General features: G+C 40.7%; 1 protein-coding gene and 1 non-coding gene across 2 annotated transcripts in view; one reads left to right on the top strand and one right to left on the bottom strand.

The window, feature by feature from the left end:
• The window catches only part of LEKR1 (leucine, glutamate and lysine rich 1), a 275,552-nt gene extending 260,515 nt beyond the window's left edge, over positions 1-15,037 (bottom strand). The window contains exons 1-5 of the mRNA XM_071214463.1: positions 15,019-15,037; positions 13,600-14,206; positions 7,866-8,020; positions 6,521-6,836; positions 3,625-3,699 (exon numbers count right to left, since the gene is read on the bottom strand). Coding sequence (XP_071070564.1) covers positions 3,625-3,699; positions 6,521-6,836; positions 7,866-8,020; positions 13,600-14,206; positions 15,019-15,037 — 1,172 coding nt within the window. The remainder of the gene's footprint in view (positions 1-3,624; positions 3,700-6,520; positions 6,837-7,865; positions 8,021-13,599; positions 14,207-15,018) is intronic.
• LOC111763188 (U1 spliceosomal RNA) lies at positions 7,858-8,023 on the top strand. The gene has a single exon (XR_002796106.2). It is a non-coding gene; the product is annotated as a U1 spliceosomal RNA (small nuclear RNA).
• Positions 15,038-26,713: the final 11,676 nt, after the last annotated feature.

The raw sequence follows: 26,713 nt of genomic DNA, 5'->3' as shown, positions 1-26,713 counted from the left end.
GGGGAGATGAAAGTCTGAGAAGGATTCTGTGCTTAATCAGAAATTGTAATAAAGAGCAAAAAAAGATCTGGAAATGGAAGTTTGAAGATTATCTTCTTTCTTCCAAAGATTCCCTGAAGAAAGGAGACTAAGAAAGATCACTTAACAACCTTGGTCTTCCAATCATGCAATGGATCTTCTAATTATAACTTATTATTACCATCATTCTTCTCCACCCTTTCTCTTTGGTGAACAGTTCCCTTACCACCTTTACATTTTCTTTCAACTCTCCTTTCTCTACTACTACACATTTTGCTATTAATAGTACTGTATATTTTCATACTCTATAATTTATCAGTGATCCTATTTCCATATCACACAGCAGAAGCACAGAAAAGAATAAACAGAAAAGGTTCCCCTCACCTTCTCTTCACTAACTTCTACACTAATCTTCTTTCTTATACAGAGAAAAAAAAAACAAACAAAAAGCTGAAAAACAGCAGGAGCTTCCTTGAAAGAGAAGCTAGCATGAAAAACTAACATGAAAAGTTAACAAAAGAACAAGAAAAAAAGTCTTTCAAAGACCTCTCAAATCACCATGCATTGGTCCACCCACCTCAAGTTCTTTCTCCAATAAAACAATGGAGCACAATTTCCAAGCCATTATCAAAAAAACAAAATAAAACAAAACAAAAAAAAAACTTTTTTTCTTTATATTAAAAGCAAAATCAGGAAGCGGATTTGGCTCAGAGGATAGAACGTCCGCCTACAACATAGGAGGTCAAGGGTTCAAACCCAGGGCCTCCTGGCCCATGTGGTGAGCTGGCCCATGCGCAGTGCTGATGTGTGCAAGAAGTGCCATGCCATGCAGGGGTGTCCCCCACATAGGGGGAAACCATGTGCAAGGAGAGCCGCCCCATGCGAAAAAAGTTCAGCCTGCCCAGGTGTGGTGCTGCACACACGGAGAGCTGATGCAGCAAGATGACACAACAAAAACAGACACAGGTTCCCGGTGCCACTGACAAGAATAAAAGTGGACACAGAACACACAGTGAATGGACTCAGACAGCAGACAACCAGGGGGTTGGGGGGCCGGAGCAGGAGGGGCAGAGAAATAAATAAATCTTTTTTAAAAAAGTGAAATGGTTCTGATCTTATCTACTTCTGTTATCACTACAAGCTGTCTAACATAATTCTGTACAGAGTGGCGTATGCAAGCTAACAATATAAACACTGCCTCATCACTAGGCAATTAAACCAAATAACAGACAACCTAGATGAATCAAACATAAGTAAGTTATGGAAAAATAAATAACTGATTTATTCTTAAAGACTGTGTTTTGTTGATTTCAGGATGCATGTACACATTTTGGTTGCTTTATAACTGCACACCTAGAACAGTATCTGGCACATAATAGGCACTCAAGTATTTGTTATATAAATAAATCTAACAGGACTGGAAAAGTACAAAGCTGTGCTCTGTTAAGTATTAACAAGGAGAGAAGAGGGAGAGAGTACACCAAGATTCTTTAGGTTCTAAACATTTGCAGAGGGAAGCGGACTTGGCCCAGTGGATATGGCGTTCATCTACCACATGGGAGGTCCACAGTTCAAACCACGGGCCTCCTCTACCCATGTGGAGCTGGCCCATGAGCACTGCTGATGTGCACAAAGAGTGCCCTGCCACGCAGAGGTGCCCCCCGTGTAGGGGAGCCCCATGCGCAAGGAGTGCGCCCCATAAGGAGAGCCACCCAGCACAAAAGAAAGTGCAGCCTGCCCAGGAATGGTGCCACACGCATGGAGAGCTGACACAGCAAGATGATATAACAAAAAGAAACACAGATTCCTGGTGCCACTGATAAGGATAGAAGCGGTCACAGAAGAACACACAGCGAATGGACACAGAGAACAGACAATTGGGGTGGGGGTGGGGGGCAGAAAGAAATAAATAAAATAAATCTTTAAAAAAAAAAAACACTTGTTGGACCAACGGCTATGACTAGCATATCTGCCCAGGGCCTTAGGTGGCTCAGCTTCTCTTGGTGCCCCCACTTCTCCTGCACTCCCTGACAGAAGCCACATCTGCTTTGGGAATATAACTACAGATTTATGGAATGCTTGGATATAGCATTTTTTAAAACAATATACTTATATAAAGTACCTTAAGCAGAGAAAGACAGTATATAACACTCATAAAAACTTTATTAAAATAAATACTCTCTTACATACCCAAAACATTTTAAGTTTAAACTTTTTTCTAATTTTGTCAGCTTATTTGTACTGCTAAGCTTTTGTTCCCTTGGCCCCAGACATCCTACCCTTTGTCTATCGAAATACTCAGCTTTCTAGGACCAACTCCTGCATAAAATCCCCCATTGACCATCCCAATACTAATGGATTCCTCTCCTGACCTTCTTCAGTCTCACAGCAAATGCTCTCAATACAACTTACATGGCACTTAAAACAGTGACTTGTAGAGTTATCTTTTTCTTTTTCATGTGATTCTATATCCTCTTCCTGACAGATAATCAGTATCCGAAGTATGAATACTGTTTATTGTACTTTTTTGTTTTGTTTTTGTCTTTTTACTCTCGATCAAATCTAATCTAGTACATAGAAGAAGCACAAACAACGGAAAAGAAAGACATCCCATGTCTTCAAACATATATTGCATCATTTTGCAGGCATGCATAAGCATAGCTGAGTTCTCTCTCTGTTTAGTCCCTTACACTTAACTGAAAAGGTGAAGCAAATTAAATGCAGTGATTTTGAGGTCTTTTCTGGTAACCGGACTTCCATTCCAGTTGCTGCTAGATTGCAGCTTACATATATCTGAAGGACAGGTAGTAACAGTCACCATCAAATTAAATCAATGGCATGATTAATGCTACAAAGCAGTCCAAATCAACATGCACAAGGGATAGAAGTATATCTGAGAGTCGATTGCAAATTTTAAATTAAAATGTAATATATTTGTGGCTAATTTTAAGAGCTGACTATAGATTTACTGAAAATTCTAAATGATTAGTGGTAGCTAAGGTTTAAGATTTTAACTACCAATTTAAGTCGATCATTTTCAAAGAGATATTTTTTAAAATATACTTTTAACAATGTATAGATTGCCAAGCTAAATATTAGAGAAATGTTTTTGATTGAGGATAGATGTTAACTAACAAGGAGGAGAGGATAGAAAACATAAACAATAACTTACTATTAATCAGATTAAACAAGTCGATATACAGAAGAGAGCTTTAAACAGTACATGGCACATGTTAAGTGGTAAGAATTAATGCAGGTGAAACTGAAATGGGCTCATATAGAAAGAGACTTAAACATCTAGCATCATAAAAATTACAAACAAGGACATTCCTGGAACCTTCTTTCCACAAGGGATCTGCAAACACCTGGACAAATACTGTGCTGGAATTATTTGTCTTTTTTCACAGGAACAAACATTCTTTGCACTGAATTGAATTCTACAAGTCTGCCCCCTATGACTATTCTCTCCACACTCCATCAATTCATTGCAGCTCCCATGACCAAAATAAATATCAAACCTCATTGTACTCCCCTAGGTTTTAGAATTAGATTAACTGCTAAAATACTCCTAATGCTATGGTGTAATAACACAATAAAATATCATACCTTTTGGATTTCTTCAGGTAAAGCATGCATGGGAATATGACGATCCATAATTTCCCAAAGTATATTGAAGGAGCTCTGAAGTAAAACAATTTTAAAATAATGATGGCAATAGTCAGAATTTAAATAAAGTCAAGCAAAATCAAATTAAAAGATCATTTATAAGTTATTGGAGTATTTGGGGATGAATCTGAAATAAATGTTTCAATAGATGGTTCATCAACATTGAGTTAGAAGGTCCAACTGATATTTTATGCCAATGTTAGGACACTAGAACAAGAAAGAACTATAGAGGGATTCTACTGAGTTAGAAGTGATAATTTCTCTTTCTTTACAACTTTATAGTCTTATAGTAGTTTTAGTGGTTTACCACTTATTTGTTTTGCATATACAGAATAAAGATGACTTTAAATTTTAAGGTAGACTCATTTATTTTTTTTAAAGTCAGTTTTTTTCCTGAAAAGCTAATAAAATATACAAATATAGTATTTTAATTCAGTAGATAAGAAAATACAATTATGGCATGCATCCTGGCTAAAATGAGGAATAGAAAAAATATTTAGTTACTAGATTAAGTATTAAATGCAGGCATTAAATAGAAGAGTGTCGAAGGGTCACTTTTATCTAAGATGGACATTTACATAATTTTTATAGACATTTTTCTTATATTTTCAATTTTCAATAAAACAATCCACATTAATATTCTATCATTTCTTTCATAAAACCACACAGACAACTGGAGCAGCACTTTGGCTGGTTTTTATAATCCTTCTTTTTCTTTGGAAAAAGAATAGACAGTCCAGTTTCATGAGAGAGGGATCTACAGGGGGATGCAACAGTTAAAATGACACACACAATTGCATAGCAGGGCAAAAGGCCTAGGAGCCACAAGTTATAGACAAGAGAAATCTAGGAGTTCAGGAAAGGAAAATATCTTCTTTTGAGGACAGGAGGGGGAATTAATGAAGGCTTCCTGAGGTTGTCTGCATTTGGTCACTGCAGGATTTCCACAGAGAGAGATTGCAGAGGTATAATACTCTAGCAGAGCAAACCAAGCCAAGGTGACAGGGAAACTGCAGTTGATATAACATATTGTAATATACAATTTTTATAAATTGTGCACCATTCGGGAAGAGAGGATTCACCATCCCCTATGTTAGCACAAATGACCCTCACCTTAATGTGATGTTGTTTAAAATAATTAATGGGCTATCTTCCCAAATAAAACATAAAATAATGTGTGTGTGTGTCTGTGTGTCTGTGTGTTTGGCAAAGTTAAAACTGGAAGTAACCAAGTCAGCAAAGTCCACATAGCCAAACACATTATAATAATCTGATGTTTGGCAGATTGCCATGATGGTGTGGCAAGTGTCCAGAAGGCTCATTATTCTAATTTCTACCCTTTTATTCTACATTCACTATCAGTAAAATAAGATGGGTATCATTTTAAACTCTATTTGCGAGTAAAAGAATTTCCTAAACTTACCAAGTAAATCTCCTTTTAAAGTTTCATCCATAAAATCATTTGAGAACTAGATCTGAATGACATTGTAAAGAAGGCACCAGTGGAACTGTTTTTACTAACTTCATTGTCTGTGAATCTATTTCATCTTTGTGGCTTTACTGTTCCAGGGGTAGAAACTAGCAATTCCAATTATTGAGGAAAAAGTAAAAATAAAACCTCCTGCCAACCCAGAAAATCCTCTTCACAAATATATAAAGAAATCAATTTTATTAAATAAGCATTAAACCAGACTGCCATGCACAATCCATGCAGATACAAACCATTGCATACATGTTCTCAAGATAAATGGTAACTTGTCCTCATATAAGAGTACTTGACAACACCGTTTACTATACATTCCTTTATAGTTCATCTTAAATTCACCTGGTAATTGGGTAGCGTCTGTGCTACCTAATTAGCTTTGTCTGAAGGAATATGACACGCAGATGGTTACAGCTTGGAGAAAGGCATCTAGGCTAAATTCCCAAAGTGACAAGGAGATGGGGCGCTATCTTCCTTTATGCTTACATTTTAAAAGTGGCTCCCAGGACGTCAAGAAAAAAAAACATTCCAGGTTGTAACGCTAGCAAGAAACTTACTTCGCCTTTAAAAAGATTTATATACACATTAAAGGTACAGAGAAAGGATACACAAATATTAGGTTTCTCAAAAAAGTGCGGGGGTGTTCTCTTTCCCTTTTGGCAATAGGGAATTTTTAAGTTTACCCTTACATTATTTTGCGTGTTGTAGCAAAATGAGTGCCTTTTATCCTTTGACATTGCACACGGGTGAGAGGTGTGGTGGTAAGTACCAGCAGAGCGTAATTGTCTGTGAACCTGTCCGCTAAGAAGATCACAAGGAAGATGTCAAAAATGCAGAAACGTCCTGGACTGTTCAATTTCAATTCCCTTCCTCACACTAGTGTCATGTTTAATTCACGTTTAGTTTTCAGGCCCTTCGACAAAAAACCATTTCCCTGTAGTGAATCAGCTACCATGGACAAGTCAGGGGCAGGTGACACAGAAGTTCTTGTTCTAAGACTTTCCTGAAGAGGTGGAACTTTCCATATAGAAACCAAAAGCCAAAATCTGTGGAAGGGCTTTGACATCTGTCGCTTTCTAACCCCGTAGAAAGTGAAGGGCGCGGGGGAGAGGCAGAGCCGCACGCTCCGGGGGTAAAGGAGAGCCTGGGGCCCGTAAACTCGCGGAAATCCGGCAGGAACCGGCCGGAAGCAGCAGGGCGAGTGGGGCGAGGGGCAGGGACCCATTCTCTCGCCCGGGCGCCACGACCCCGCTTCCCGGCCCTCTCCCCAGGGTGGGAGCAAGGCCTCCACTCCGGAACTGCGTCCCCAGGGGCCGGGTCAACCAGCGGCTGAGGGAAGCCATGGTCTCTCACCTACACCACGACTCCGCCGGGTACGAAACGGCTTTCCCGGTCTCCCGGGCGACCGCGGTGCACGTCTCTCTGACGTCAGGGCGCGGAGACGTCACGGCCCACGCCGCCCGCCGACGCGGAAGCGGGGCTCCCCTGCTCTTCCCGAATTCCTGAGAACTCCGTCTAAGTGGAGAAGCTTTCGGCGAGGGTCGTAGGAAAGGGCTGTTCTTAGGCGGGCAGGGCTTGGCGTAGCGGCTGTTGGGATAGAGTAAGACGTCCCCAGCAGTGCGGAGGTGCTGCAGTAGGTTCCTGCCGGGGTTGGGGAGCAGAGGGCAGTCTACCTCTCATCGCCGGCCCTAGCGCCTGGGAAGCGGACAGAGCAGTGGGTGGTTACCGTTCTTGAGCGGAAGAGCATAAATACCTATAGAGGTTAAGATGTAAAGGGAGGCTCTGGTCTTAGGCAGTGCTGTGAGTGCAAGTTAGTTGGCAAGGCGTTGGTAAAATGTTTATTCGAGTTCAAAAGTAGACAAGATCAGGGGCTTAGTTTGACAGGTATTTTGAGAGTCCTGGTACAAACTGTTTGAAGCAGGCTGCCCACCCTTACACGTGACTTACTTTCATTCCTTCATACATTCAGTCGTAAAATATTTATTGATGACCTACTATGATGCATTCCATTATAGGGTGATGCTCAGTGACTAAGAAAGGAACGGGCAGCCATTGGTATGATGAGCAGATGACTCATTCTTAGCCCAATAATCTCCTTTTGAGGGGATTATATAAGGTCCAAAATGCACCTCTTCCAAAAACCAAAGAAAACATGGCTTCCTATCCGGGAAATAAAGAAACTTCTTACTTCTGAATGAAGTAAATTTAGTAAAGACAAAGAAAATTAGTAAAACCTGTAGATTTAGAGGAGGGATCAATCAGAGAACAGAGCAGTGCTGGTACAGTAGTCACACTGCAGATGGAAAACTATTAATGAAAATGGCAACCTGAAATAACACTTTGTAAGAGCCTCTTTCCTCTTGGAGCTTAAAGGCTAGGAGATAAATGGACCCGGTATGCCTACCCTGACTGATTTGTGTGCCCCCATGGTCTACCGGCAATTTTCTCTTTCACTCTATCAAAGAGGGCTTCTTTCCTCATCTGGGAAAGATTCGAAGATTAAAGAAAGGATTAGAGGAAGCAGAGGACAGGCAACCAAGTGGTCAAAGGACAGCATGCTTATGAGAAGTACAGAAAACTTTCAGAGCTATTCATCCTCATCGTGTTTCTTTGAGGACAGTGAAGGTAGAACTGTTCTTGTTTTTTAACAATGAGGGTTTAGATACAAGGGACAAAAAATCGTTCATCCAGTACTTACCTGGCAGGGGAGATACCATGATCATGAAGTTGGTTTTTCCAGCATAAGGCTTATCCATTGCACTACGGCTGCGCTGACCTCTGCAAGTTCCCCCAAATGTGGAAAACCCAACTGCATAAATTGTGCGTAGTGGGAGGCTGTGTTCACACTCTTCCCTTAAAAAAAAAAAAAAAAAAGGTTCATCCCTAGCCATCCAGTGCCCTACCTGGATCGGGAATTGCACACTAAAACAGGATCACTCTGTTCTGAGGCTAGTTTATCTAGTAATAGGATTATTAGCAATAATAATATTTATTGAGTAACTTGTGTATACGATAAGGAAAAGAAACACTAAGATGGGGAACTTTAAGGATGAAAGATTATAGTCATTCTGTGATTTGATTTCATCTGCACATTATACTTGAGACCACTTATTCTTCCTCTAAACGTTCCTTTAGACCTGCATTGTCCAATTAGGCAGCCGCACATGGCAATTTAAATTCATTAAAATAAATCCAGTTCCTATGTTGCACTAGCCACAATTTAAGTGCTCAGTATCCACATGTGAATACACTAAAAGACAGCAAAAATATAGAAATTTTCCTCATTGTAGAAAGTTCTATTGGACAGCAGCGGATCCAGTAAGAATTTCCAGAGTAAAGAGAGTTGATTCCTGAATAACACAGAAAATAGATTTTTTTTTTAAAATTAAGAAGCCCCAGAGCCTCTCTCCTGTGTGTTTTTTCTTGGTTCTTTGTTGGTCTCAGTCTCTCCTTATCTGCCTTTCCAAGTTTCTCTCCTTACCCTTTTGCTATTTTCCTTTTCTCCACCTAATTACTGGCCATATTGAAACAATAATGTAATTTAAAATATTCCCATAATTGGGCATAATAAACTTTTGTGTTAGCCCATTCTTAATTTTTAGATCACCTAAGTTTCACTTTTTACTGTGACTATTAACAAAATATTAATATAGTAATAACCAAATTAAGTTCCTTTTAATTTCTGTGCCCTTTTATTTTTTCTCCTTTGGGTCAGGAGAAAAAAATGCCCTGGTTTTTGGAATAGAGACTGTGAAGTGGTTATAAAACTAAGACTTTCTATGTAGTCTGTAGGCTTTTGTGTTGTAGTATTAACATTTATGAAAACACAGTGTCTGCGCTTCGGTTAGAAATTTACCTAAAAGATATTTATCCAGCAAGACACTGTCATTCTTCCTGTTCATTCATCCCACCCTCCATGAAAAGCATGTGGGAGAATAGTACTTTGTCTGCAAGTCTGATGAAAAAACTCAGAAGTCTACCCAATTTAGTTTTTAATTTGAAAGTGAGCTCAGAATTGTGCAAAGGGAGCAATGCAAAATTACAGCATTAGCCCCAACTTTATTTTCTTCCTATGAAGAACACAGTACAACCCCGTTCCCTCAAAGATGGAATAAAATGTTGCAACAGGCCTCCCAGGTTGGAGCAACAACAGCTTCTACTATTGTTTCTGAATTCCATCTAAAGCAAGTACAGTTTTTTAAAAGCCACCATTGGGAAACAGACTTGGCCCAGTGGTTAGGGTGTCCGTCTACCACATGGGAGGTCTGTGGTTCAAACCCCGGGCCGCCTTGACCCGTGTGGAACTGGCCCATGCGCAGTGCTGATGCCCGCTAGCGCGCAGGGAGTGCCCTGCCACGCAGGGCTGTCCCCGTGTAGGGGAGCCCCACGCGCAAGGAGTGCGCCCCATAAGGAGAGCCACCCAGTGCAAAAGAAAGTGCAGCCTGCCCAGGAATGGCGCCACCCACACTTCCCGTGCCACTGAAGACAACAGAAGCAGACAAAGAAACAAGAGATGAAGACAACAGAAGCAGACAAAGAAACAAGAGCTGAAGACAACAGAAGCGGACAAAGAAACAAGACGCAGCAAATAGACACAGAACAGACAACTGGGGGAGGGGGGGAATTAAATAAAGAAATATTTTTTAAAAAATAAAAAATAAAATAAAAAGCCAGCATTTACTGAACTCTTCCTAATTGCCAAGCACCTCATACGCAATATCTCATTTACCGACATTGCTTCCTAACACAACTCAAATCTTCATTATTGTTTATTTTCATCCAAATGAAGGAAGTGGCCAAGGACGTGGCCCAACACATAAGCAAAAAAACATACTGGTACTGAATGTAAGTGTCAGACAGCACCTGGACCTCATGTGTCATATGAGTTGACTCTGCCAGAGAGTCAGTACCCATGTGACATCAGGCTAGTGTGAATTAGTAATACATGTAAATGTCCAAAAAGCATTTAATTCTGCAAAATTAACTTTGTTTTAGGGCTACTTTCTTCATAACTTTTCCTATAGAGCTTCCAGTTTCCAAAAATAAAAAAAAAATTAAAAAAGGTCAGCTCTAAGGGACTGCGTGACTCTTGCTTCATTACCCTCACCTCAACACATTTCTTCTTACCAAGATGTGGATTGGATTTTCTTTCTTATTACTGTTTTTTCTCTTCAGTAGCCATAAACATTTAAAGTTTTAGACTGCTTTCTGAAGCTGCTTTGCATATTTGAACCCTAAATAACTCTGGTCTGGATCTGCAGGTGGCTTTAACCACAAGATAGTGTGTGTGTTCATGCTCTTTTATAATCCACCATATGTGCAGATTCATACATGCAGTGTAAACTTGAGTACCTAATAAAGGGTACAATGATTAAACAAGCATTTCTCTGTAAGAGTTGAAATGCTTTCTCATCTAAGCAAGAATAAATTGTGTGCTGAGTTCTTTTTAGCATTGAGAATATGATTATTGAACAAAATTTCCAATGAGACAAGTTAGACCTCTAAATAATAAATGTCTACACTTGATATTAAAAATCAACCACCACAAAAAAAAATCTGGTGACTGTAAATACATTTTCTTGTGATCTACTCACTCCCTGATAAGAACTTGTACTATGAGCCAAATATAATTTCTTTTCCATGAATAGATTTAAAAATAGCACCAAATTAAACCTAATGAATTTGATGCTCAAAAATGTGACACTAAGCCCTTAAGAGAATAATCTGTAATATAAATTACTCAAATTATTTTTATTATACTTGTAACATCCAGTATCTGGCCTATAATCAGCACTTAATAAATGCTAATGAATTCACAGACTCAAAATTGATAATTACCTATGCATTTTTAAAACAACTTTTGTAAAATTTATTAGTTGCTTGTTCAATGAAATTATTGCTTCTTTCTGAGATTTCTACAGGATTCTAACGAAGCAAATAAGAATCTAAATTGCATTTGTTTTGATAAGTGATTGGCAGAAGTGTTTTCTTTCTATTCTTACAGAGACCAAGTTCATGTTTCTGAGCCTATAATTTTAGGTAGGTACTAAATGTATAGGAAAGCAATTTTCCTGTCACCCTGTTGTATCTTTTTTCTTTTTACATACAAGTAAAACTTTTATATGTCCACACAGGATTAAATTGTATAACAGAAAAACAAGGGAGGGGGGGTCTGGCGGCTGGTATACACAGCACCTCATGACATCAAGGTCGTTAGGAGGCAGAATTAATCCTACCATTGTATCACAACCTTCACCATTAATGCTGCTTTCTGTTCTTCCTCCTGCTTCCAGGTCTCACAGTCAGCAGACCCAGACTCAGCACAGACCAGCCGTTATGTGGTTCCCTCCCACCACATTAGTGCATCACACTTCCAAGAGTGCATTTATATTCATCTATTCTTGTGATCCTCACAACACCTCTGTGAAGATGTTAGGACAATAATTAGTTTCCCACTGTACAGATAAGGAACTTAAGCTAGAGAATGATGGGATCACTTGCCTGAGGTTGTAATGAGTGGGCCCAGAACTTAAGCAGGATGCCTGCGCTTGCTTTCTTCCACTCTCCCTCCCCTGATTACAGTTTCCTTCTTCATAACAATATTTTTAGCCTATATTTCTGATTCTTCCTTCTGCATCTTTTCCTTTAGTCCTACACCCACAATGTTAAGATTACTTCGTCCTTTAGATTTTCACACTACAAAAAATAAAAATCAACTATGCCTCTGCTCTTCCCTAATCTCACAAAATCCCTGCCTAAGTACTTTAATACTAGTAATCGGTTATTGTAGTACAGACCTGACACTCCTTCAAGTATTTCCTTTTGCTTTTCCAGGAATTCTACCTATATACATTAATCTAAAGTTGATTGTGGGGATGAATGTACAATTTTGTGCTTATACTGAGATCCACTGATTGTACATTTTGGATGGATTGTATGGTGTATAAATCTCAATAAAATTGGGAAACGGACTTTGGCCCAGTGGTTAGGGCGTCCATCTACCATATGGGAGGTCCGCGGTTCAAACCCCGGGCCTCCTTGACCCGTGTGGAGCTGGCCATGCGCAGCACTGATGCGCGCAAGGAGTGCCTTGCCACGCAGGGGTGTCCCCCGCGTGGGGGAGCCCCACGTGCAAGGAGTGCGCCCCGTAAGGAGAGCCGCCCAGCATGAAAAGAAAGTGCAGCCTGCCCAGGAATGGCGCCGCCCACACTTCCCGTGCCGCTCACGACAACAGAAGCGGACAAAGAAACAAGACGCAGCAAATAGACACCAAGAATAGACAACCAGGGGAGGGGGGGAAATTAAATAAATAAATAAATCTTTAAAAAATAAAAAAAAACTCAATAAAATTGCTGTAAAAAATTTAAAGCAGTGGCTCTTCCTCTCTCTTTCCTCATGTGGTAAGCTGAAAGTAGAACACTTGTATATTGAAAAAGCTTCCCAGGAGTTTGTGGTAGGTATCCTTACCCCAGAGAATAATTATCTATTTCTATAATAAAGGTGAGTCGTTTGTATGACAAAAATAAATGTGTGTGTGTTTAGGCACCACAGGCCTAAGAGTAATAATAGGAAAAGAAATAAAAGCATAGATCTACCAAATCAAGTTTAAATAAATAGAAAATAAATTAATGTGGTATCTTCAAAAGATTTCAATTGATTGGGCTGGCTGATTTTGTATGTTAAATTGTCTTGGTGTTAACATTTTTGTTTTGCCCTCCAACCTTGATTTATCTACAAACCTACAAACACTTTAATTATGTAAATAGGTATCTGGGCAAAAAACACTTCTTGCTCATGACTTGGAATGCAACTTAGAATCTGGTGTCTCATACGGTCGGTCGTCTTTTTTTAAATGCCTTTGGGGCTTTTGAGTCACCATATTAAAAAGGTCTCTTCAGTGAGCAAGCCAAGGAGATCAGGCACCTCTGGTTTTAAAGTGTAACACTGGAAAGAAAACTTCTGGGAGGAACGGCAGCAGGCACGGGATCACCACTGGACAAAACCTTAGTCCCAAAGCCACCGGCCTGAATCGTTTCACCGTCCTTCCTCTGGTTCCTGTGCAACCAAGTCACAGGAGCCGCACCTGCGCGTCGTGCCTCTTAATTTAAACCTTTCCTTGGAGCGTTTGTCCCTGCACGACTGCTTACTGACAGAGCCGCTCTGGTTCCCGGTTAATTTAGTACATCCTGTCTGAGCGGGTTTTATTACCGAACGTTTCCCACGTTCAGATAACAAGGAGACGCCGTGTCCTCCCCCGGTGAACTCACTCCCAGTCCCAGAAATATAGCGTGACTCCTCTCCCCGCTGGGGCCGTAAGAAGTGGAAGCCGGGCGCCGCCCTCCAGCACCTGCGCCGGCGGTAACTGCTGCGTGCCCGGCCGGGGAGCGCCGCCCGGAGCACGAAGAGCGTGCGACCGCCGGCCGGCGGGTCACGCAAGCCCCAGCGCCCCCGCCGGTGCGTGCCGGCAGCCGGCCGGGCCCCGCCCCCGCCGCCTGGCTGCGGCTTTCGTGCACACTGGGCGCTGCCTGGCGGGTCGGAGCTCCGGGTCCCGCCTCGCGTGCCGACCCTGCCGAGTGATTCGGCGAGGAATCGCAGAATCCGCCCGGCTCCCGAAGCCCGCGCCCTCCGCCGACAGTAGCCGGAGCGGGTGAAGCCCACGTCTTAGCGCTGAAAACTTTCCACTCCCGATGTAGTAAAGCAAACGCTTCTGGCTGCGGAGCACGGCAGAAGGGGAGCCCGGCGGGGTAGCGCTCGCCGGCACGCCCCTCCCGGCTTCCTTAGCGGCCCTGATGCCTGCTCGCTGCCGGGCCCCGCCGTCGGGCGGCCGGGAGCCGGGCGTGGAGCGCGTCGTGGCGGCCCTGCCGGCGGCGCTCGGCCTGGCGCCCCCCGGGGTTGCGCAGGGAGGGAGCGGCCCGCCGGCGGCTAGGACGCCGAGGAAGGGGCCTCGGGACGCCGGAACCCTGCGTGCTGTGGTGCCCTGGGCGCGCGGGAAGCGAGTTTCGTTCCCGGGCGACGAATCCCGGGGACTCGGCACTTTCCCTAGAATTCAGAGGTGGGGGGATGGCACCTGTGCACCGGGGATAAGGGAGCGCTTGGAGCAGAGCCCTCAAAGGCTGGGAAGGGTGAAGGCCGACGCTTGGTACATTCCGTTCTGGGTTAGTGCGTGGGGGCCACCCTTTTGAGGAACGAGGACCGAGGCACCGTTCACGAGGACGACGCGCTTTCTGGCTCGCGGGCCCGCGAAGAGCCGGCGGCCCTGCCCCGCGCGTAGCTGGGCGCGTCCGCACGGAAGTTCCGGGCTGGGGGCGCGGGCTGCTCGGCGCCTCTCACGCTACGCCGTGTGCAGGCGAGAGGAAGCGGGTGTCGTGACGAACCGCGATGAGATCAGTTTCAATAACCACAGGGCTGGGGCTGGGAAATGCAGCAAGTCACGCAGCCGCTGTCTCGGCCGGGAGCCGGCCCTACCCGGGTGGCCGCGGTCGAGCCGCGCGCCGGCTACGGGAGAGGAACGGGGGGTGAATCGGACCCTTCCAGACCATCGTCGGTGGGGGCGTCGTTAACTATTCCAAGGAGGCGACGAGGGGCTGGGAAGCCAGAGAACAAAACTGTTCAAAATACAACTGGCACATTTAGGGGACTGGGTTCCATGAGCTAAGCGGCTTGTGAGGTGCACATTGAAAATTGCCTCTCAATCAGTGTCTTAACATTGTGCACAGCAGATAACTGTTTAAAAATCACTATAACGTGGAACTCAAAGGTCATTAAAATGTGCCTTTAATTTGTTTATATTACTTCGTTTAATAGGGAGTGCACAAGGCTTGCATAGGCATGCATAAAAATTTAATTTATACCGTCAAGTCTTGGAGGCATGGTTTCGCAATAGGTGTAATTATGAATTCATTAAGAGAGCCAGGGTACAAACAGTGAGATTACTTAGAAGGACAAATTAACTGGGAAAAAAAATTCAGTCCATGACACAAGGAAGCGATTACATTCATCTCTTCATGGCCTTGAACATCTTGTACCAACTCAACTATATTACACGGCGGAAACTTCTAATTAGACACAGAAAATGCCAAGTATTTAGCCGTACCAGGCAAACGTCAAAAATAAACCTTATGTTATAAACACACAGATAACATCTACAATATGTAAGAGCAGTATATGTTTAAAAGTTTTATATTCCAGTAATTACTTTAGTTATGTATGTGGCTCATTGATAGGTATGTCAGTATTAAACAATTAGGATTAATCACCCAAAGTGCGGAAACATCTGAATTTTAAAGATTTGTTATGAGAATAATTTTTTAACACATTGTTCATATGATGTGAGTTCAGTAAGGAGATAGAGGCCATGGGCTTTTTCACCTTGTATCAGTAAGTGCTTAAAAAACAGCATCAGATGAATATTTAGAATGAATGCATGAATGAATGGGTAGGCAATACTCTGTGATGGTTGCTGTCAACTAAAGTGTCATGAGGGAGTAGTGTCAGCCCTGCCACTGACTCCTGTGATCCTATTAAGATGTAAGTAATGCTTACAGCATACCCACCTCACTAGAGATATGGGAGGAACTGTTTTTTACCACAGATGCTTTAAGACCTTTGGAGGAAGATTGTGTGTTTAATTATTATAAATATTGTACACTGTTATAACAACCCGTATTTAAATTTACAAAAGTATAAAAATGTTTAAATTACAACTGTGCCATCAATTTTTTTTTCCATCTGTACTTAGTCTATCAGGTACTGAAATAGAATTTGCAAGGCAGCATCCATACATAAATTTGGTTTATAGAAGCTTCATTGTCCTTCATCAATTATTTCTTGTGTACAATGGAAGCTAAATAATTTGTTGGTAGTATTTATGGTGATGGGCTTTCATATTTTAGAGAGCTGAAACCTCTGGCCTGTGAAGTGCCTAGGAAAAAACTAATTTTTGATGACTTTTTGTAACTTGATACATGGAATCTTAAGGGTCTAGGATATTCTTGGTATAATTTCCTACTGCCGAATGACAGAAAGGCTAGGGTTAGATATCTACTCTATCAACATATAAAGGGCCTACTGGTATCAGACATGTAGGTGTTGAAGACAGAGCAGTGAACACGCAAAACTGGCCGATTATTTAATGTTCAAATGTTTTTGGTTAGTATTTAAATGCAAATCGAATCTTTGTATAAATGTAGAATCCTTTCCTGTTCAGAGCTTTTGGTAGAGGGCCTGAGAGGGGAAGGGAAAATCATCAAAGGGGCTCTGTAGAAAGGAAGGTGAAAGGGAATTCAAGATAGGACAGTGGTAAGTGGTCTTAAATTGGACCAGAAGTAGATGCTGGTCCTTAATTGCTGACTTAATCTTTTCTATTAAAAAATAATCATAAGACAAACCATACAATACTCTGTTTTCCATCATTTTTCATATTGAAGTTCTCATCTTTCATAATGGCCAGTACCATCTCTTATGGGCTATGGTGCCCTTTTGGCAGAGCCCCATACACTTGTGCCTGGGAGAGAAGGTGGATAGGGGTTGAACTCCCACTTCGCCTCCCAAGACAAGTGCTTTGCATCCACCTGAGGAAGGGGCGCCTTTTTCTAATTTTAAGGAAGACACTGTAGGGCCAGCAGTGGCTCTTTGTTCTTCAAAGTCCTGAGGCTACTATCTCCCATTTGCCCCTTAACATGTATTTTCATGTTATATTTAATAGCGTCGCTCTACTTTGAGTAGCAAATCAGGAAGCATTGGGGGATGGGGAGAGGCCAAGGCGAAGAGGTGAACCAATCTCTAGCAGCTTCCAGGTCTGTCCAATTAATATCTAGGTAAATGAAGACTAGCCGAGTCATGATGCTGTGTGAAATATTCTACAGCAAAAAGAAGTCAATGATAGAACAACGACCTACCTTTCCAATTTTAGCAAACTGAAAGACCTGCCAGCTCACAACAGGTTGCCTCGGAATTACACTGCTACTAGCAAACATGATAGATGGCATGGCGCAACCTTTTTGCTGAACTCATTTGTAGGATTTGATATCAGATGATTTGATAGAGGATATTTGCCCTGCTGAGCCCTGTGGGCAACCTTCAGGATTACAGCGTTTCCATTTTCCTGTTGCTAACTTCTCGGAGGTTTGTTGACTTTACGTCATGTTACAAACAATGATGGAGACTGCAGTGTCAGGATGTAGTGACCTGATTAGTCTAAACTCCTGCAGGGGAGACGTGCAGATAGATGAGCCCCAACAGGACCTGAAGAACTATGTGGTTTTGAAATCCTGGGTGGATGGGCCGCACCCTGCATACACCTTAAATCTCCTGGTGCTTTGAAGGTGGAATTATTGCTCAACAACTCCAGAGACAGAGTTAATTAGATCTTTGTGTGATTTGATTATAATGAGAGTTTAACTTATTAAAACCTGAAAATGTGTGCATAATATAAATTTGTAAAATAAGCTAGGCATTATTGTAATATAAGAGCATAAAAATGATCTAACCACATTAAAACTTTTAAAATAGTTTTTTCTAATAATAGTCAATCATTTCATTTTGTAACTCAACATATAGGCCTTAGCAAATGAAACATATGAAGGAATATGATTACAGTACACAATTTATCCCTTCACTTGTCAAGTAAAGGTTCCTATGGTATTTTTAAACTAATTAATGATTATTATTACAAAAGTATTTGGAGAATGTTGCTTTCAACTTTATTTGGTTGCAAGGTGGGGAAATTAGTTTAAAAAGGTTATGGGGAACGTTAACTTAAAAAGGTTAAGTAAAATATTCCATAAATCTATATCTACCAAGGATAGAAGAATTGAAGCTATTGTGGGATTTGATACAGAGGCACTTGATAAATATAGTTTATTATTATAAACTGATGTATACTGTTTCTCAGTTTGTGACTATAGAGTACAGTAGATTGTTCCCTTCTTGAGGACAGAGATTGCTTCTTGTTGATAATTGCATTACTAGTGCCTCTCAGTAAGTGAATAAATGAATCAATTAATGAATGAATATGAAAGAAAACCCATAACCTCCAAGTGCTCTGTTCAAATCTCTAGGCCCTCCCTGTTTCTGTCTTGCTGAGAGCCTTCCAAGATTACTGCTGCCTTACATGAGCAGTAAGGGAAAAGGAAGCAATCCGGATGAGAGCCCAGCTGTGGTCAGATGCCTTTGAAAAGAAAAAAGTATTTGCAGATGTTTCAACAAGTAGAGAGGTTGGGCTGAGTCTAGGCCACAGGAAACAACTTCCACACCTCGGGGCTACAGCAATAAAGGTATCATCAGTCACCAGCTCAGGATTCTGTTGGAAAACGTGAAAAGGCACTCAGGTGGAATGCTGCATGAATCCAGACTTGCCTCTGGAATTCTACACGTTATCAGAACTAAGTATAGAAATTAATGTGATTTGTATACATAACAATACAGATTGTGGTTATCTGGGAATCACATGCTTTCATCACTTTAGACAGAACTAATGAAACTAGAAGAAACCATCATTGATATTGAGAGTCTCCTTCTAAATTAGTTGGCCTTTGGCATTTGGAGAGCAAAGTTCAAATTCCAGTTCCTGTCTGACAGGAAAATAAGGCAGACACAAAGTAGATAGTCTTTAGATTCAACTGAAACAGCAGGGTTGTCGCTGGTCACAAATGAGCTCTGAATTTTGAGGAAGCTTTGTCTCTAGACTTGCTGAATTCATCTACCTAATACAATATTTGTTATTGTGCCTTTTGATGTTGTTCATTTAAGGTTTATAGTATTTGTCACTGTTGACAAAACTGTAAATAAATTTTCTTTTTTTTTTTTTAAAAGATTTATTTATTTATTTAATTTCCCCCCCTCCCCTGGTTGTCTGTTCTTGGTGTCTATTTGCTGCGTCTTGTTTCTTTGTCCGCTTCTGTTGTCGTCAGCGGCACGGGAAGTGTGGGCGGCGCCATTCCTGGGCAGGCTGCTCTTTTCTTTTCACGCTGGGCGGCTTTCCTCACGAGCGCACTCCTTGCGCGTGGGGCTCCCCTGTGCAGGGACACCCCTCCGTGGCAGGGCACTCCTTGCGCGCATCAGCACTGCGCATGGCCAGCTCCACACAGGTCAAGGAGGCCCGGGGTTTGAACCACGGACCTCCCATGTGGTAGACGGACGCCCTAACCACTGGGCCAAAGTCCGTTTCCCTAAATTTTCTATTTTTAATGAAAAAGTTCTATATCCTGCTGTTTTGTGCATGCCATCTTCTGGAGCATGTTAATTTTGTAATGGAGGGTGGAGCCCATGACTTTAGGTACCAACTGCTTAATAAGGTAACAAGATACAATGGTACCTTAAAAAGTGCTCAGGACTAGGCTCTGCCATTTACTAGCTTTGTGCCTGGCCGTATTATGATCTGAGTCTATTGATTTGCCTCTGATAGGTTACAAATGGAGGTTGGTTTTGTTCTGGGCTTAGTGAACAAGACAGAGGTTATTTTCTAAAACAATTTTCTGAATGCTTGGCGACATTGGACTTGTTCCCTAAAAATCCAAAGCTTTTTAAGTGAGAAGGCAGCCTTACAGTAGCATAATTGGACACTTAATTCCTAGAGATAAACTTTTTATCACCCCAAAATGAAAGTTTTTTTTTTTAAATTATGAAGAATGGAAAAGGGAATAGATGTGGCTCAAGAAGTTGAGCACCTGTTTCCCACATGGGAGATCTTGGGCCTCCTAAAAACAAAAAACAACAAGCAAGCAAACAAAAACACCAACTCAGGGGAGCTTATGTAGCTCAGTTGTTAAGCTAAGTACCAGCTTCCCACAATCAAGGTCCCAGGTCAATCCCCTCAAAAAAAAAAAAAAATACTAGCACTGTTACAGTGTTACTAAAATTGACCAAGATATTTAGGGGATAGAAAAATACGTTGCTATTCTAAATTAATTGCCCTTTCGTAGTTTGAAATTCAGTATACAGAGGCTAAATGCCAGTGTGAAGCAAATTCTTTTTTTTTTTTTTAACCAAAAAAACCACAGAGATGTATCTGACTTGCTGAGTCTCCCCAACTATTGTAAAGTTGGAATATTAGAGCAAAGAGGATCAAAGTCTTCATTTTATGAATGAAGAAACAGATTCTGAGAGGGTAATTCATTCAAAAACATCATCAGTGTTGTTGTTGTTATTGCAACTACTATGCAAGGCACTGATCTTGGTTCTGGGGATTTAGCAGTGAACAAAACAGATGTGACTTCTTGCCCTGAATGGCACAGTTAATGGAAGCGGGAACCAGAAATGAGTCTGTCAATTTCTAATTAAAAGAGCTTCCATTAATCAACACTCTCTACCAGGCCTTAAATGCTTCACCTCTATTAAGTCATAATCTTCACTAACTTACAGTAGGGTGGAACATGCCTTCACCACTCTTGATGTCTTCTTACATGTAGACAGAGCTCCATTAATGTGCTGGGTCCTCTGCTGCTTCATTTGCTTTGGCCAAAGAGAGAAGAAGGGACTTAGAGGCATTTGGAAAGACTAATAGCTGATCAGTAGCCTGTTCCTTTCGCTGATCTGCCAAAGGGAGCATTTATTCTTCCATGCCCTAAGGTGGACAGGGGCAGAAGGATGCCTCTTCAGATAATGTAAGAGGGTAGACATACCTCATACTCATGTTTAAAATCAGGAAGCCCACTTTTCCACAGACATCAGTTTTATGAGCAATAAAAATCTGTATGTTGTATGTGTAAGAGAAGCATTTCATAAAAATAAAAAAGAACAAATAAGCAAGATGCACTATCATATTCGAACCATTCCAAAACCAGCTAGAGTGTTGTCCACTGGGCATGCTTATGCCTCATATTCTGACCCTACCTGCCACAGCACCAGAATATAGCATCTTAAATTATCAACATGACCATAACGGGTGTAAGGTTTCTGTTTGGGAAGATGGAAAAATTTTAGTATTGAAAGATGGTGAGGGTACAATAACACTGTGGATGTGATTAATCCCACTGAATGGTATGCTTGGGAGTGGATGAGATGGGAAACTTTATGTTGTATAGATGTTCCCACAATTTTAAAAAAAGAACTAAAGATATAATGACAGTTAAATATATTATGTAATTCTGGACAGGATTAAACAAGCTAGAAGAAAAGGCTCAAAAGAACTTTACTGGAATGTATGGGGAAAAAATTGGAATATAGGCTGTGAGCTTTATAGCAATGTTAAATTTCTTGAACCTGATAACTGCACTTATGGTGGTTACATCAGTGAATATCATTATTCTTAGGAAATGTACATGAGCAGTATTTAGTGTTCAAGGAGCATGATGTAGACCCTACACTCAAGTGTTCAGAAAACAGAATGATACATCAAATAGGGCAAAATGTTAAAATGGATGGATCTGGGTATCTGGAGGGGGTAAGGATATGTTGGAGTTCTCTGTATAGGATCTATATAATTTTTGTAACTGTCCTGTATGTTTGAAAGTATTTCAGAATAAAAGTTTAAAATGTAAATCTATCCATCTATCTATCCATCTATCTCTATCTCTATCTATATATATCAACATAATCTTGGCCTAATTTCCTCAATTTCTAAAACTGTGGTGGTCAGCTATTGGGCTTTTTGTGAGACCAAGTGGTGAAATGGAAAGAACTTGGGATTTATAGAATTAAAAGATGTAGATTAAAGTCTACCTTGGGTAAGTTTCTATAAACCCTGAACCCCTGCTTTATTTTTCTCTAAATAACAACATGGATTAATTTACCAAGCTCACATGGTACTTAGACCCAAAAAGGATAATGGATGTGCAAGTGCTTTCTAAACTATAAAGAACTACAAATATATTAGTTGTTTTATAGGTTTAGATGATAATCCTACAATAATAGCTCTCATTTTATCACGGATTTTAAGCTTGGCTTTATAAATAGCTAGTTGTATAGTTAGGTGGTTGATAGTTCCATAGATCATTTTTTACTTAAAGACTGAGATCCACTCAGTCTTGATTGAACACTATCAGTTAAGCTTGCCCTCTCCTCTTACCTCTCCCAACCAATATTACTTAATCTAATATTTGTTTTTTAAATCAGTGTCCTATTGCTGTCAACATTTCTACCATTAGTCCTTTACATTAGCAATCCCTCTACCAGTGATATCCTTTGAACTAAAATATGAGCAGGTTTGTAAAATACTTTCCTTCCAGCAAGAAGCAGCAGAACATGTAAGAATTGGAGTAGAACTGGGAAAAGATAAAGGAAAGCCAACTGCAAATAAAAGGTACAAAAAAGGAAAGCTGTAAGTTTCATAAAAAATTATTGCCTAGGAGGGAGTAAAAGCCAACCAAGAGTGAAAATCATTTTAAAGTGGCACCTTTTCCACTGACTGTTTGAAGATCTGCACCTTGTGATGACTCTACCATATCTCAACCTGAGAATCAGGAGAAGTGAGTTCCAGTCCTTCCTCTGTAACTATCTAGCTGCATGACTCTAGGTATGTGACTGTGCCTGTCTGGCTCTCAGTTTTCTTATCTCTAAAATGAAAGCTTTAGACAAATGTTCTCTAAAGTCATGTCCACAATAAATATTCCATTCAAGAATATTTGCTCCACACTTAACATTTAGTCAAACCTCAACCCCCACCCCCAGGAAAAACAATATTTTAGAAATGTCCAAAAAGGAGTGTGTTTGTGTAGACACCAATGATAAAGTTATATTAGAACATCATGGGCATAAAAATGAAAAGCAAAAGAGTAAATAAGTAAATGTACACTATCATATTTGAACATTTTCTATTTATAAGCAAAGAAATTCCCCCAATAAGTTTTCCAGTTCTAGTTGCATTCAGACATGTACATAATCCAGTTTAAAACTGGAAATATAAAGTACACATACCAGCATTTAAGGCAGGCCATCAGCCTAAAAGCATACTGGCTTCTTTTATATATATATATATTTTAAGATATTTAGATTACATAGATTTTACATAAAAATATAGGTCATTCCCACATGCCCTGGTGCCTCCACATTTTCCCACATTAACAACATCCTTCACTAGTTTGTTACAATCGTTACAATGATGAACACATTTTGGAGCATTGTCACTAAGCATGAATTATAGTTTACACTGTAGGTTACACTCTCTCCCTTACAATTTTGTAGGTTATGGCAAGATATGTAATGGACTGTATCTGTTGTTATAATGTCATTCAGGACAATTCCCAAGTCCCAAAAATGCCCCCATATTACACCCATACAGGCTTCTTAACAATTGCTTTAAGTCAGTGAGAACAAATGAAATGTGTTCAATTCTCAAAACAATAAATTTTTGTCCTGAGTGGGTGGAGGACAGACTTTCCATGGCTTTCTGCATGGTGATAATTTTGCTTACTGCATAAGTATAAACGAAAAGAATAGCAGGAAAGGTCAACCACATGGCCTTAGGACGTTAAGAACAAATCAGCTTGGGGTGGGGAATCCACTGATTCAGTAGTAATTTCTGGAAATCTAGTAGAACCAAAGGAATGCCCACATCTTCCAGGTGCTTCTATAAGCCACCTAATAGCGTTTGGGACTATTAAATAAGATTCCACCTCAGAGCCAACAAATAGTAATACTATTGTCATTTTCTCTTGTTTATATAGATGATCTATCCCAATCACTCTTCTTTACTAAATGTAACTCACTCCCAGAAGACTGCAAGATTTACTATAAAATGGGAGATCAGAAAAATTCAAGGAGCTTTGGAAGGGAAGTTAAATACAATGGTAAGCTTTGAAATCAGACTTGAGCTCAAATGCTGCTTCTGCCAGTCTGGTCACTTTACCTCTCTAGGTCTCATTTTCCTCTCCTGTAGAGTGGGACTAATAATCCTGCCTCATCATTGTGAGAAATCACAGTACTGCATCTGAAGCCCAACAGGCACTTAATACATTGTAGATGTATTACTCATTTGTTAATGATGTCTCAATGGGGCAAATAACCCTGTTTTTAAATATAAAGACATGTTCCTCCTAGCTCTTAATTCCTATGAAACTAGTGAAACTTTGGAAAAATTAAAAGACCACCTAGGAAATAAGGATAGTCTTCAGAATAGAATCTGTTGGCATTAAAAGTGAAGGCAGGGGAAGTGGCTGTGGCTCAATCAGTTAGGCTCCCATCTCCCAAATGGGAGGCCCTGGGTTCGTGTCCCAGAACTTCCTTGTGAAGGCAAACTGGCCCGTGCAGCGTGGAGAGCTGACGCAGCAAGATGACACAACAAAGGGAGACAAGCAGATACAGAAAAAACACGCAGAGAATGAACACAGAGAAGAGACAGCAAAAAGCAAGGGACAGGGGGAATAAATAAATAAAAATAAATCTTAAAAAAAAAAGTGGAGGGGGGAGCGAGATGTGGCTTAACCAGTTGGGCGCTGGGCTACCACATGGGAGGGCCTGAGTTCAGTCCTGGTGTCTCCTAAAGAAGACAAGCAGACGTCCCACCCACCGCAAGGAGCTAAAGGTTGCACTGCTGAACAAGCAGATGCTTAAACAAGCAGCCTGTGGTGCAGATTTCACTCAGGTTATTGGCCGTTCAACCTCCATGTGGGAGGTCCCAAGTTCGGTTCCTGATGCCTCCTGGAGAAGGAGAGCAAACAATGAGTAGCAGACAGATAAGGGGACCCTCTATGGGAGGGGGGGGATAAATTAAAAAAAAAAGTGGAAGGGGGAATCCTCAGGACTCTTGAAACAAATGAAACCTTACCTCAATCTGAGATTTCCTCTAAGTACTCTCTTACCTATCTCTTCCCTTTCATGCCAGTCTTATTTAAAAACTTATGTGAACTTATTATCTCCATTTTCTCACATCTGTGTATATCTCGGCTCACTGTAATCTGGTGCCACTCAGCATCATTTCAAAGAAAATGTTCTCCCCCAGGTCACATGTTACTAAGGCTAAAACTCTGCTAGCTTTTTAATAAGGGAAAATGTGAGAGGGGGTGGGGTATATGGGAATTCCCTATATTTTCAATGTAACATGTAATCTAAAACTCACTTAAAAATAAAGAAAAAAAAAAAGAAATGGAGCAAACAAAACAACAACAAAAAAAATGAAGTCAAAAGAAGGAAATGAGTAGAAACAAAAAAGGAAAGGAAACAGAAATTCAGATCTTTGCACTGCCATTTAGCTACATTTAAGGGTTACTCGAGTCACCTGAATGGTTTTCCTGTAAATTCCAATAAACCCCAAAGCTTCTCTTGCTTGATTGCTCCAACTGTATTCTCCCTATGAGTTGAAATACCTTTTCTTACTCCAGACTCTTAAATTTCTACTCACAGTCCAAGGTTATCCCTAAATCTCAGTGAGAACTCAACATGTGTAAAGCACTCACTACATGCCCTGCTCCTTAGTAGGCACTTCACTTGATTTATTTCATTTACAATGTACGGTAGCCCTACCAGATGGATATTATCAATGCTTTGTACAGATGGGAGCAAGAAAGTAATAAGGAATTAAGTCACTCAGCCAGAAAAGGGGCCCAGTCAGGAATGGATCCCAGGACTGTGGGCTCCAAGCCCTTGCTGTTCCTCTCCATCACAAAGCACATATCCCTGATCTTTCAGAAGTGTAGGTCCTTCCTCCACTCTTTCAGCAGTTGGTTTAAGCCGTTATATAACCATTATTTCACTTCATTTGGTATTTTAATTCATTATTTTCATTCTCTCTTCTGCAAGTTCTATTTCATTCATCAAACATTTGTTGAGCATCTTCTATGAGTAAACTAATGGGTGATATCTGGGCTCTGTATGGACTACAGATTGCTTATTAATGCTGGCAATCCCTAAGTGCCTCACATGTGTTGGCTGAATGTTCAAGACCTTGCCACTCAATACCCAACTGCATCCAGCCTGAGTCCACCACCGAAACTAAGTGGCCACCTCTCCGCAAGGACTGAGCTAATGTTTCTAAGGCAACTTCTTTTAAATATTTCCTACCTAAGGGCTGTCCTAAAGCCCAGGTGTTTAATTTTATTTACTTATTTTTTTTAAAAAAGACATCAATTCACATAGTTCAAAATACAAATATAGAAGAATACAAAGTGAAAACTCCCAACTCAGTCCCCCAACTGTCCACTTTCCTCCCTAGAGGCAACCTTCATTATCCTTTCAGAAATGTTTTCTGTATATACCAGCAAACACACACATCACACAAATATTTCCCTTGATCCACCTTTTACACAAATCATATCATTCTGAACATACTCTTTGGCACCTTTTTTCACTTAATATACCCCTGAAGATCATCCCATTTAGTCTGCTCATTTTTTACATTTTATGGAGGTATCAAAATTTATTTAATCAGTTTCCTCTTGATGGACATTTAGTTTTTTTGCCAATCTTTTACTATTTAAACATCACCATGGTGAATAACCTCTATTTAGGTCATTTTGCAAGTGTGCAAGTATATCTGCAGAATAAATTTCTAGACTTGGACTTACTTGGTCAAAGAGTGTGCACATTTGTAGTTTTGGGAAACATTGCTGGAAATTTTTAAATTGCTTCTTCCATCCTCAATGCCCACTAGTTGAGAATTGCTGCAGTGTAGTG

Source organism: Dasypus novemcinctus, chromosome 4 (assembly GCF_030445035.2).
Source record: "Dasypus novemcinctus isolate mDasNov1 chromosome 4, mDasNov1.1.hap2, whole genome shotgun sequence".
In the NCBI taxonomy this organism is placed as follows: Eukaryota; Metazoa; Chordata; class Mammalia; order Cingulata; family Dasypodidae; genus Dasypus; species Dasypus novemcinctus.
The sequence above is the reverse complement of the archived record's forward strand: the minus strand, read 5'-3'. Positions and strand labels throughout refer to the sequence as shown.